This window comes from Apus apus, chromosome 7 (assembly GCF_020740795.1).
Source record: "Apus apus isolate bApuApu2 chromosome 7, bApuApu2.pri.cur, whole genome shotgun sequence".
NCBI lineage: Eukaryota > Metazoa > Chordata > Aves > Apodiformes > Apodidae > Apus > Apus apus.
In genome coordinates, this window is record NC_067288.1 from 2975995 (window position 1) to 2988988 (window position 12994).

The window sequence follows — 12994 nt, forward strand, 5'->3', positions numbered from 1 at the left end:
CTCATCCGAGCTGCATTAGGAAATCAAAGCCCTGGTTTGGGGCGAGGAGGAAGCTAATGGAAGGGGGAGAGGAGAGGAAAGTGGCACTTGAAAACGTTCTGCAAGGTTTGTGCTAAGAGAGCCACGTGGTAAAGCCGTGAGGGTTCTTAATTGTGGGGATTTCTCCCCATTGCCTGTAGGCAGGGGCAGGTTTCACTGTGTTGTGCAGCTGGAGGGCACATGGTGCAGACGTGGGGAAGGTCCCTGCCGGGGGCTGGAGGACCCTCTGACAGTAAGAGTGTCCTCTCAAAAGCAGCAGGTGTGATGGTTGCCAGCAGCTCTCCTGTGCAGAGGCAAAACGCCATCTCCCAAAGATGAATCAGACCCAAGAGCAGGGGAGATGAAAGGAACTGAGACACCTTATTTCCAGTTTCTGGGAGGGGGTTGCTTTGTCCTTCCTAACCCTGGGCCCCTCTTTCAGCAGGGAAGGGCAGTCGAAGTGGCGGCTGCAGGAGAACCAGTGTGGGAAAGTCAGTGTCTCCGAACAGCCACAGGATGGCATCGTCCCTTCAGGATAGCGCAGGAGAAACTTCCCCGAATCCAGCCGGCCCCTGTGGAAAGACCTTTCGGGGGTTAACTTGTCTGTGCTACAGCTTTAGAAGCTGAGACTGCTCAGATAGTGCGGTTTGTTTGCCTTCAGGAACTGGCTGTTCTGGTTTGGAGGCTCAGGCTGGTTAGGGTAATCCCATAAAAATTTCACATCCTCTTCCTACCCTTGTTTTGCTGCTGTCCCCAGCCCTGTAATGGTGACGCTGCGGGGCCAAAAAATATCCTCAAAACCTCTCTCTTGCCCTGAGAACCCTTAAATGTTATAGCCAGTGAGGTCTGCAACATGGGCAGGGGCAGAATTTGAATCCCAGAAGGATTTTCTCTGCCTTGGCATCACTGTGTCGATGGGGACTGTCCCACTGCTGGGCCCCAGGAGCCAGGAACCATCTGTTGTGACACCTCTGGGGTGCAGCATGGCCAGTGCTGCTGTGGGAGACCCCAGCAAAATACCACTGTGGGGGGGGGGAGAGGTGGTGGATTCCTCACCCTCCTCCCCACTGAAGGGAAGGAGGCAGAAGCAGCTGTTTACTGCTCATGCTGTCCCCTGACAACATTTCTAGCCACTTGCTGCTGTGGTCCTGCACACCTCTTCCCACCGGTCTTCTCCAGAGCCTCAGATCTGTGTGCAAGGCGTGTCCGAGTGAGCAGCAGACCTTCATTCTTTGTCCTCCAGGAGGGAGAACTCAGCAGGGCGAGATTTGGAAAGGCCCTGCCCAGCAGAGCTCCAGGTCCCACCATGCGTCCACCACAGGTGCCTGCGAGAACCTTCAGACACCGTGAGACATGTCTGATCAAAACCAACCCGGGGTTAAGTAGTTCTGTGCTGCTGCCCCTCTTGCAAGGAAAAAACCCCTCTGCAAGGAAAAAACCCCTCTGCAAGGAAAACCCCCCTGCAACCCGCCTCCCACAGCGCACAAAAGCTGCTTTGCCTCTTCCTGCTGCTTTTTTGCCCCCGGGGGGCGAAGCCGTGTTCATTAACAAGGCAAGGCCATGAAACTTGATTGCACTCGGGTGTTTCTTTCAGGAAAGGCCTCCCCGAGCTGCACAGCTGTTTGCAGGGACTGCACAGCCCGTGTCTTATCCAGGGCCAGGATGCAGATACAAGAAAGATTTCCCCAGGAAAATAAACACACGACTGGGAGCAAGAGACATGGCATTTTTTTAAATTATTTTTTTGGGTTTTTTTTTGCAGCTTGAGAGTTATTTATTTTTGTTTTTTAAAAAAGAAACTTCGCCAAAAGAACAACAAAAAAGTGCTGGTTTTTTTATTTTCTGTTGCTTGGACTATTTAGCTACTGATGCTGAACTGCAGTGGTGGGGAGGCAGTGCAGGGGTGGCTGGAGAGCAGTGGTGTTCGTACCATGCACCTCCTGCCACCTCCTTAGGGTGGGTGCTGGGGGGCTGCTGCTGCCCTGCTGGTGGGTGGCGGGTCCCACTGCACCTCAGGCTGTTGCTGCTCTTTTACTTTCATCCCAAGAAGCAGCTGGATCCCTGGAGGGTTTGGCTAAAACAGGCAACCCCCAAGCAAGTCAGGCCCCTGTGCTCTCCGAGGTGCAGAGGCTTAGACCATCCGCTGGTGGGATGGATCAGGGCAGGATTGTACCCTAGTCCCTCCCAGCACCAGCCTAGGAGTGGTTTGAATTATGATTTTAGGGAGCTCCTGAACTTCAGACCTGGCTCTGAACTCCCCAAAGCCTGGATGGGATGTTTTCTTGACAGCTCTCTGGTTTTCCCCACCTGGAACATTACTTGCTAACCCTTTGGGAGGACGACCTTCTTTCAGGGTGCCGTGCAAAGCCTGGCAGCTCCAGCCTGCTGGATCTGGCTGCCTCTGTGCCCCTGCTTGTTCAGGTGAGCCTCTACCCTCCCACTGTGCTTCCCTTTGCTCTGATTTTTTTCCAATCCTCCAGGCAGCACCGCCTTTCCTCCAGGGCTGCTGGTGCCTCTGGATCACAGGAGGACCACCTGCATAGGCAGCTCTCCTGCCCATGGAGGAGGCTGCTTTGCCCACCTGGTGAGCATGGAGGCAGGAGAGCTGGGAAAAGTATCTGGGTGGGGGAAAGGAAGGAAGGATGAAGGAATAATACAAGTGCAGTCAGTGTTGGTTCTTTGGGGCCCTGCAGGGACTGAGGGCTTGGGACAGAGACCAGAGCTACTCCTTCATGTTTCTCTCTAGGATTAGGTGTGGCAAATCCCAACTTTTTTTACAGCTTTTTATATGTTGCTTCCTGTTTTGAAGCAGAAGGGAGTCACTTTATTTCAACACTGACAAAGCAAGCTGGAAAGTAAGGCACATATGGGGTCAATTTCCAGGGCTGCATGAGGAGGAGCCTGGTCTCCCGGCTGTTACCAGCACAGCCAAACCCCGTGATGTGGTCTGAACATCACTGCCCTGTCCCAGTCGGACAAAACAGGCTGTGCTGGGACTGGGTGGCACGAGCATCCACTTCTAACCGGTGGCTTTGCCCACCCCCTCTGCTGCTCCGTGTCCTGGGAGCTGGGCAAAGGCAGCACTGCCCTCACCCGGGCTGGAAGGGGTCGTGTCCAGCAGCTCTGTCCAGGCTTGCCCATGCAGGTTTGGCTGCTTGTCTCCCGGGTGCCTGGCTCTGGCTGGCAGCTCCAGTCTGCTCCAGCAGCTCCAGAAGTGGAAGAAAGCAGGAGGAAAACATCCAGTGTGCAGACGCGGGGCAAAACCCAGATGTGATGGGGCTTTTCTCATCACACGTGTGCATCCCTCGCTGGCAGAAGGAGCTGGGGGAGGCAGAGCCTGGGGGGGCAGAGGAGACCCCCAGCTCCTCAGGAGGTAGGCTGGGCATGAGGGCAGAGGAGGTGCAGAGGGTCAAAACCAGAGCAGGGGGGAGGACTGTGCCCGGTCAAGCTGTTGCACCTCCAAGGGAGATGGGGATGGAGAGGAGGGATGCTGGGTCCAGCAGCACGAGACACGCCTGAGCAGGGGACGACGGTGGGCATGAACTTTCTTCCTCTCTGCTCCCACAGCACATCCCAAATCCCAGAGTTGGTGGCTTGACAGCCGTACAGCAGCCCCCTGCGTGGCACCAGCGTGTGCTCGTGGGTCTGTGTGTGCACAAGGGCTGCCAGGAGAGGGGACAGCCTGCTGGGAAAGTGTGTCTGCTGCTTCAATACCGCTTCGGTGTGCCCAGCCCCACGACGGGGGGGCCTTTGGTCCTGCTCTTCTTTAGTAGTCATTCAATAAATAACTCTAATGCCCGTAGCTAAGCCTTTACACAGCCTCAGCTTGTAGTTCTGCTCTTGCAGTAGCGTGGTGGGCTCTCTTAAGGTAAGTCTGTATAAAATAGTCTTTCAAGGAAGATTTTTTTTCTAAGTGCTGGTGCAAAAGGGGAGGTCTTGCAGCCTCCTCTCTCCTCCCTGCCTCTGGCCTGGGCGGCAACGTGTCCTTCTGCCTTGCTGCCTTCAGATGGTGTCTTGAGGTCTGTAAGGTTGGGCTGAGGGCATCTGTCTTCAGTCGCCTTTGGTTTGGTGGCTGGGAAGATGGGGCATCTTTGAGCTGTGGGGTAACTGCACTTGGCTTTCTTGGCATCTCCAACGTGAGCTGGGTTTGGACGGAGCCTGGGCAGCCACGCTGTGCTGCCCCACGGCAGGACAAGAGGCCAAGCCTGTGCTTGCTGTGCATGCAGCCATCCCTGTCTGTGCAGGGGGAGCAGGCAGGTGCCTCAGACCAAGTGCACGTGGCCCCGTGTCTACGTCCACCTGCTGGCACAGGAGTGCAGAGGGAGAACCCTGCAGCCTCTGCTGCATGCCAGCCCAGTGTGCACCCTGCTCTCGTGGCAGGAGGTACATAAGTAAGGAGGGACGTACCCAGAGCAGGTCACCCTCAGGTGCTGAGCAAGGCACGTGTCCCTGTGCACACCTGTCACTTGTGGGGGTTTCTGCCTTTGGGCATGCTCTTGAGGGTGGGAGAGAAGGAGCTTGCATAAACCTGTGCCCAACCGCCTTGCTCTCTGATGCTGATTAGCCACCTCTTTTGAAAGTCACCATAAAGTGGCAGCAGCTTGGGCATCTCCTGGCCCCTCACAGTGCCCAGCTGAAAGAACTGGTGGCATCTCAGAGGGGAAGGCGTGAACACCCTCCTATCTGCTAGATGGGCAAGGAGGGTCTCTTGTCCAGCAAGAGCAGCTTGGGCTGAGCAGAGATCCACAGGTCCTCTTCATCCTTCTTCTTCTTCTTTTTCTTATTCCTCTCAGCGTGTAGCTGCCCGTTGCTGCTGGGACCACCTTTTTTCCTTCTTTCTCTCCTCCGGCTGCAGAAGCAGCAGTGGCAGCAGATGAAAATGAGTGCAATGAGGACAACAAAGGGCAGACCCAACAGCACGGCCAGGCACACAGTGTTGAAGATGCCTTCCTCATGCTTGGTACGGATGAGCTCCAAGATGGAATTAAAGAAAGAGCTGATCTTCTGCTCCATGTTGGCTCCCGGGCAGGCTGCCTGTGCTGCTCCTTCCGTTTGAAGGCCTCCTGGGATATGTTCAGCTCCTGTAAGCAGCTGGTGGGCTCCACAAGTGTCTTTGGAAGATGCCTGCAGAGACAAGAAACCACATGGATCAGGTGCCTGCTCCCTCAGCAGTTTTCTCCACGGTGCTGCCAGCACAGCCAAAGCCTCAGCAAGGTAAGAGGTCTGCTGCCTTGGAGAGGTCTGGGGTCACAGGGGCTGGGCGATGCTGCCAGCCAGGTCCTTTGGGTGTCCCCACCTGGGAAACACAGACTCCCAACCTCTCCTGGGGTTTCTTCATGGTCTATAGTCTGGGATGGGCAGCATGGCTGCTGCGGGCAGGGCACAGTCCTGCACCCAGGCTGTGTAAAGGCAAGGTGAGCCTGTCCCAGGCACCGTGCTGGGCTCAGGTCCTGCTGCTCTGGCACCCAGGGCACAACTGGCAACTTGGTTTTTTGTTGGGTTTTTGTGTGTTGTTCTTTTTTTTTTTGGGGGGTGCTATGGTTAAACCACCTGGATTTTTGATGGGGGCCGTGGTCAGTGGGACACGCAGGTGGCAGTCACCTCCCTGCAACCTGGGGCTGGCCACAAAGGAGCCATGGGGGAGGATGAGGGCTGGCTGGGGATGGAAGAGCCTCACCTGGGAATTGCTCCAAGGGTTGGGCAGGGCCGAGGAGCATTTCTGTGGCCTGACGTAAGGTTTTCCTCACCCTCAGGGAGGGAGAGGTGCTGCTGAGTGGCCGGGCTCCTGGGAAAGCCCTCCTGCCCCTCCTCATGGCTCTCCTCCTCTCTTGGGGCCAGGAAAAGCTCCCAAGGGTGTGTGTGTAGGGCAGGGAACTTTGTGCCATGAGTCTGCAGTTCTGGATCAACATGGGGGCCCCCAAATTGTGAGCTGTGCAGACGAAGAGCTGGCAGGAGCACTATCAGGCTCTAATACCATGTTTCACCCTCACTCAGCACTTTCCATCAGTGCCTTTATCAGCCTTCGTGATTCAAGCCCTGCAGCCTCTTGAGGGAATGCTGGAATTCCCACGTGCACAGAAGAGGAAACTGAGGCACAGTAAAAGGAAAGGCAACGTTCCACGTTAACAAAAACTTAAGAGGTACAGCCTGAACTCCAAAGATGTCCTGAAGTGGGTTGCTCCACTTGTCCCCTGTGACCACTGACTCCCTGGCTCTCCCTCTGGCAGTTCCCTTCTGAGGGATGTCCTCTGGTACTGGGTGTTTTGGGATGCTCCAGTTCACCTGGCTGGGATGCAACTGCAAACCCTCCAGCCTCGCTTTGCAATGACACCCTTTCCTCCTAACGAACAGCAAGGCTGCCTGCCTGGCCCAAAAAAAGAAACTGTGAGTCCCACCCAACCCTAACCATAGCCCTTATGCTGCTGCTGAAGTGGAAGCTACTGGGCAGCCCCCAAAAAAGCAGCTCTCAAGGGAAAACCTGCCTTCAGAAACACTGCCCTGGGACCTACAAAGCTGCACAAGGTCTTGTTTCACCAGTCATCACCAGCTTTTGGACCTGATTGCCAGGGCCCCAGGAGCTGAATGCTTCAGGGTAGACGCTGAGCTCTCAATTCGGGACTTCACAGTTGCTCTGATCCTATTTTAAAAGAAGGGTTTATCCTCCCCAGTCCCCACAGAAACAGACTGACCACTGCAAATGTATTATTTCCATCTGCACGAGAGTGCAGCTGAGCTGGCTGCAATTAGCTGGTGGCTTCTCTTTTGAATGTATGTGTGGGAAATCTGATGCAAATGGATGCACACACTTCTGTGGGTGCCTTTCTGAAAAACTCTCATTTGAGATAAACCCAATGAAATGCAGCACTCTGGGAGGTGGTTTGGGCTTTGGCTAAATGAAGACATTTAGTGGTTTTTTGCCTTTTTGTTTTGTTTTTGTCCAGTCTGCTGCATCTTCCAGTTCCTGCTCACTCAAAAGAGAATTAAAAAAAAAAGATACATACGGCAGGGTTTTTTTGGAGGTAGAAAAGCAGGGGGGTGGGCACTGGGGTGAGGATTCCAGGCATGCACCCAGGAGGGAGGGAAGGTGCTGCAGGAGGTAGGAGAGCCTCTTTCACCCCACCTCTGCTGCCGAACAGGGAAACTTGCTGCTCCCTCAGGAAACTGACTGCTCCCTGCATTGTCTACCCAGCAGAGAAATCACAGGCTACCAAGGAGGGCTCAAAGACTGGAATCCCATCCATCCCCTTCCTACTCCCTGCCTGGAGCTGGTGGTGAGCATGAGAGAACTGCTTTTGCTCACAGGGGAGATGAGCAAGGACTCTCTGGCTGCCAGAATTACAAGCAAAGAAAGGGCAAGGGGGGAAGCAGTGAAAGCTGGTTCTTAAAACTGTTCCCCTTCCCACCCTTCATCCTTGCTGAGGCTTTTGTTTAGGGAGGGCTGCAGCAGTAAAGGTTAAACTGCAACAAACAAACAGAGCAGCTTTTCCTGGGCCTGAACCATCTGCACGAAGCAGGTTTGCCATTTATCCATAAATATCCTGACGGCTCATTATCCAGGCAGGAACACTGGACGCCCACGATACACTTCACTCCAAAAAAGAAGTAAAGAAACCAACCCCAAAACAACAACGGCCTTAATTTCAGACAAAACAGGATGTACAGTTTTATTCCTGCACTGAGCTGCTCTACGTTGATTGCCTCTAAACTTCTGGGGAGGGAAGGAGGGCTGGAACTTCCTCTTAAACTTGTCATTAATTGTTTGCAGAGGAAAAAAACCAAAAAGCAAGCAAGCAAAAAAAAAAAAAAAGCAGAGCCCTTTGAAATATTTCCACTTTAAAGCAGAGCTCAATGTGCTGCAAAGGCCCTGACTGCTTGTTCCTGGGAAGTGCCCAGCCCTGGGTGAGCCTGAAGCAGCAGGGATGGGGTCAAGCATCCCTTGGAATGGGAAAGCAGAGGTACCTGCCACCATCCCAGGCAAGGAGCCGAAATCCCAGGGTCACCTTTCAGCATGGCCATGCAGCTGGTTTTCAAATGCCTTTTCATTTTTGGTGTGTGCATTGCCTTTTGTCTTGTAGATGAAGGGATGTCTGTGTGCTAAATAAAGTGGTCCTTCAGTCTAAAGTTAAAAAAAAAAAAAAGGGGGTGGGGGGGGGAGGGAGAGGGAAGAGGGGAAAGTAGGAAAACTGGTGCCTTTTGAGCCACAACTCCCAGGGCAGAGGGGTTACCCAAGGCCACCCACTGCCAGCTGAAAGCTTGTGTGTGCAGCAAGGAGCTGAGTTTAGGAAAAGTCCATGCTGCTGCTCCATGAACCTCTCCCCTTAGACAGGGGATGGATGGGGAGAGCTGCACCAGGCTCCGCCGTGGGTGAGACCTGGGTGCTCGATGCATGAGGAGCTGCAGCTGGCAGGCGGGCTGTATTTTTTAGGGACCAGGACAGCAAAATGGGGCTAGGGAGGCACTGGGAAACAGGGCAGTGCCTCTGGGAGGGCTGCTGAACACCCTGTTAAATGAGCCCTTTGTTTTTTGGGTAGCTGGTGCTGGCAGCGGGTCAGGGGAAAGCTGACAGGGTCACTCACTGGGGATGGAGGGCTCCGTCGGATGGCAGCTCGGCGTGGCTGTGGCTTGCACAGCTTGCCTCAGCTCTAATCGAAGCTGGGCGTCCAAGATGAAGCTCCTTAATCCACGTTGGCTCCCCAGGAGCCTGTTTTCAAGGGTGGGGAGCATCTGCCACCAACTCCAGAGTTACGGGCGGCCGTGGGTGGAAGACAAGCGGCGTCTTTTGAAGGCCAGCTTGGGATGGCACCACAAGCCCTCAGCCTGCAGGGCTTGCCTGGCTGAGCTGGGGAGGTAGAGGCTGCCAGCCTGAGCATGGGGCAATCAAAACAAGAGGGGTTGCCTTGGCAGGGCTGGCCTGCCCACATCCTGCGCGCTGCAGAGCAACCGCAGCAGCTGGGGATGGAGGGAGAGTTTGCAGAGAAGCTGCAGTTTGGTGGAAATAGGTGGGCAAAGGGCTGGAAACTGCCACACTGTGGCAGAGGGGGAGAGAGCTGGAGACATTTTACAACCTAATTTTGCAACTCCTTTAGGCTCAGCTCTGCCTGTGCGAAGTTTCCTCCAGCTCGACCTGCTCCTTCCTCTCTGCTGACACACAGCCCGGCTCAGGCTGGGAGCACGGCTGCTCGCAGATGCCTCTCCCTGCTTCCACAGAGAGAGCAGGGGCAGCTCTGGAGGACACCAGACCTACAGGTCATGACCCACAGGGTTTGGTCCCCATCACTTCTAGGTTATTTGAACTCCCCTGCACTTGGCATCCAGCTGCAAGTCAGGACTCGAAGAGGTGACATGAAAGCATCTGAGCTGCAGCCACCTCTGTCTCCTTAGTGAGGCTGAGACCTCACTTCTGCTGAGGCCAGGTGGTGCAAAGCAGCAATCACAGACCTAAACTTGACCTTTTTCTCCTGTGAATTGCTTTATACCAGATGATACCTACTTTCCACAGGCAGTGGCAGCTTTGAGTCAGGCTTGGAGAGGCTAATTTCGCCCTCGGAGCCTGGGAACTCTGATACAAGCACAGCCACGAGTGACATCCATTTTCCCATTTGCACCTGCAGACTTAAAGGAAAACTGGATGAAACCTGACACTGAGGGGGAGCAGCTTCCTCAGCTGGGACTGCACGTTACTATTTTGGAAATGGTGAATAACACAAGTTTTGCCGCCGGTCTCGCAGAGCGCAGCAGCAGCAACAAGAGACCTTCCTCGAGGGCTAAAAACCAAACACCAAAAGCCACCCCCGAGCAAACAAAAACCAACTAAAGCTTCGCCTTACTCCCACCACCACCAAACCTGCCCGTCAGAAGCCGCACGTAGATGCTTTTCATCCCCTAAAGGGAGCGATTTTGGACAACTCCTGATAGGAATGTTGGATAACAGGGTTAAAGTGAAACTATTTTGCAAGCTGCTGCTGGGAGCCTGCTCCTCCATCGCCATCTGCTCATGGGCAGCTGCCATCGGGGCCACTTCTGGCCAAAAAAGACCAGCTCCCCTTGTAGCAAAGCCCTGCTGTCATCCCTGGTGCCTCCTCCGAGCCATCCCTGTCTCCCCCAGGGCGATGGCACAGGCAGCCCCACACCCCTGGCCATCCCTAGGAGGGGGTGTGGGGGGGATCACCCACATTTTTTTTTTGGTTGCAGGAGGCTCCGGGGGCTGCAAGGGAGAAACAAGAGCAAAAGGTGTCGGCCAAGCCTTACCTCTAGCTGTCGTGCCCCAAAAGCCCCGGGGCTGGGCAGGCCTTCTTCTGACACATCTCCCCTGACAGCTGGTTGCTCTTCATCGCCATGTCCCGAGTGTCACTGGCCCCACCCGCCTCTTGCCCAAGCCCCCAGCCCCAGAGCAACCCCCCCCTCACCCCCGCGGGGGGCACGGCCAGCAAGGAGGCAGCCTTAAAATACAAACAATTTAAAAAAAAAAAGAGGGGAAAAAAAACCCCAAACCCTAAACCTGGGTTTGTTTAACAAAAAGCCCGGGATAACGATGCCCAGCGGCTGCGACCCCCTTCCCGGGGATCCTCTTCCTGGACCCTTCTTTCCGGGAATTCCCTCTCTCGGGACCCCCACCCCCCCCCCCCCCTCTTCCCGACGATACTTTTCCAAGGACGAACCCTCGTGGGATCCCGGTTCTCGGGGATCCCGGTACCCGGGGATGCCGGTTCTCGGGGATCCCACTTCTCGGGGATGCCGGTTCCCGGGGATCCCACTTCTCGGGGATCCCGGTACCCGGGGATGCCGGTTCTCGGGGATCCCGGTTCCCGGGGATGCCGGTTCTCGAGGATCCCGGTTCCCGGCGATCCCACTTCCCAGGGATCCCACTTCTCGGGGATCCCCCTCCCGGCAACCCCCCCCACCCCTAACCCGACCTACCTTCCCAGCCGCCCCGCTCTGCTCCTCCCGCCCGCCCCGCCGAGGGTTCCCGTCTGCCGGGGGAAACGGGCCGCCCCGTCCCGCCCCTCCCGCCCCCGGACCGGCCCCCCCGGGCCCCACCTGGGCTCCCCGCCTTTCCCCGGCCCCCTCCGCTGCCCTCCTACAACCCCCAAGCTTTTCCGGGGCGGGGGGGGGAGGGATGGGGAATAAAAACGGGACCCCCCCCCCCAACTCCCCACCTCGCCCTCCAGGCTTCGCTGCCGGCCCCGGGCGCTCAGGAAGAGCTGGGAAAGTTGGGAATTGTTTAGTCTAGGGAAGAGGCGCGGGTAGGGTGGGGTGAGGAACAACACCAGGCCCGGAACAGGCCAGAAGTTGTGCTGGGAAGAAGGAAAAGAACCGAGTGTTTTCTCCCTGCCCGGCTTTCGGAGCAGAGGAGGAAACTTCTTTTTTCTTTTTTTCGGAGGGGCCGCGATGAGGGGTTTGCGGGGGGGGTAGGGGGGTCTTTTCCTTCCCCTCTCCCCAAAAGCAGCGCTGGAGCTGCCACCCTGCAGCCTGTCCCCTCCCCAAGGCAGGGGGCATCCCGGGGGGCTGCTCCCCTTCCCCCCGAGGATGGCTCTGCAGGGGTTTGGCGTCCCCCAGCTTTGACTGCAGCTCCTTTCGGGTTGCCACCCCCCGTTTAGCGCTCGCTGCTTTCTCTCTGCCCGTCTCTCTCTCTCTTTTTTTTTTTTATCCCGGCGTCAGGGCAATCCAGGCATCCCCTGATCCCGCCGGCATTCCCAGCCGGGGCTGAGCGGTCCCTGGGCAGCCTTGCGAAGCTGCCAGCTGGGCGAGTTGCAACTAGAAAATGTTTGACTGGCATTGTTTATTTATTTATTTATTTATTTATTTATTTTCTGGCCAGCTTGAATCCTCTCCGATTGCAAAACCCCCTTCTCCGTGCTCTGGAGCCGGTGGCTTTGCTTTGCTGCTTCTGCTGAGGCTGCTGGAGAAACAGCCCCCTGCTCCTGGAGCAACAACAGTCCCCTGCTCCTGGAGCAACAACAGTCCCCTGCTCCTGGAGCAACAACAGTCCCCTGCTCCTGGAGCAACAGCAGCCCCGTGCTCCTGGAGAAACAACAGCCCCCTGCTCCTGGAGAAACAGCCCCGTGCTCCTGGAGAAACAACAGGCCTTCTGCTCCTGGAGCAACAGCAGCCCCCTGCTCCTGGAGCAGCAGCCCCCTGCTCCTGGAGCAACAGCAGCCCCCTGCTCCTGGAGAAGCAACAGCCCCGTGCTCCTGGAGCAACAACAGGCCTCCTGCTCCTGGAGCAACAACAGCCCCGTGCTCCTGGAGAAACAACAGCCCCCTGCTCCTGGAGCAACAACAGCCCGTGCTCCTGGAGCAACAACAGCCCCCTGCTCCTGGAGCAACAGCAGCCCCCTGCTCCTGGAGCAACAGCAACAGCCCCCTGCTCCTGGAGCAACAGCAACAGCCCCCCTGCTCCTGGAGCAACAGCAACAGCCCCTGCTCCTGGAGCAACAGCAACAGCCCCCTGCTCCTGGAGCAACAGCAACAGCCCCCCTGCTCCTGGAGCAACAGCAACAGCCCCCTGCTCCTGGAGCAACAGCAACAGCCCCCTGCTCCTGGAGAAACAACAGCCCTGTGCTCCTGGAAAAACAGCCCCGTGCTCCTGGAGCAACAACAGGCCTCCTGCTCCTGGAGCAACAGCAGCCCCCTGCTCCTGGAGCAACAACAGCCCCTGCTCCTGGAGCAACAACAGCCCCGTGCTCCTGGAGCAACAACAGCCCCCTGCTCCTGGAGAAGCAGCCCCGTGCTCCTGGAGCAACAACAGCCCCCTGCTCCTGGTGCCGCAGCCTGGCAGCAACAAAAGCAGTGCTGGGGTGGGAATATGGGGAAGGAGGGGCAGGAATATGGAGGCAAGCAGCCCTCCCTCCTGCCTTCACCCTGGTGCTGAGGCTGGGGGCGTGAGGGACCTCAAGAAACGCACGTTGCAGGCAGCAGGCTTGTGCCAAGGGCCTCCTGGTAGCCTTTCCAAAGGGGTTTTATGTGCTGTGGGAAGT

At 56.4% G+C, this 12994-nt stretch overlaps 1 protein-coding gene across 5 annotated transcripts; it reads right to left on the reverse strand.

Annotated features, from left to right (window-relative positions):
- Nucleotides 1–2819: 2819 nt before the first annotated feature.
- KIAA0040 (KIAA0040 ortholog) lies at nucleotides 2820–10959 on the reverse strand. 5 transcript variants are annotated; one of them, XM_051625051.1, is made up of 3 exons: nucleotides 10936–10949; nucleotides 9509–9630; nucleotides 2820–5142 (listed from the first exon to the last, which is right to left on the reverse strand). In XM_051625051.1, exon 3 carries the CDS (start codon nucleotides 5029–5031, stop codon nucleotides 4705–4707), a length of 327 nt encoding a protein of 108 aa, XP_051481011.1. In that variant the 5' UTR covers nucleotides 5032–5142; nucleotides 9509–9630; nucleotides 10936–10949; the 3' UTR covers nucleotides 2820–4704. The 5 variants fall into 5 exon arrangements, with proteins under 5 accessions (XP_051481011.1, XP_051481010.1, XP_051481012.1 ...); XM_051625050.1 differs by lacking the exon at nucleotides 10936–10949 and adding an exon at nucleotides 10267–10400; XM_051625052.1 differs by lacking the exon at nucleotides 9509–9630 and having other exon boundaries at nucleotides 10936–10959.
- Nucleotides 10960–12994: the final 2035 nt, after the last annotated feature.

Bases quoted from the DNA above. Each gene is read 5' to 3' on its own strand.
- KIAA0040 (XM_051625052.1), bottom strand. From the start codon at position 5,031: ATGGAGCAGAAGATCAGCTCTTTCTTTAATTCCATCTTGGAGCTCATC.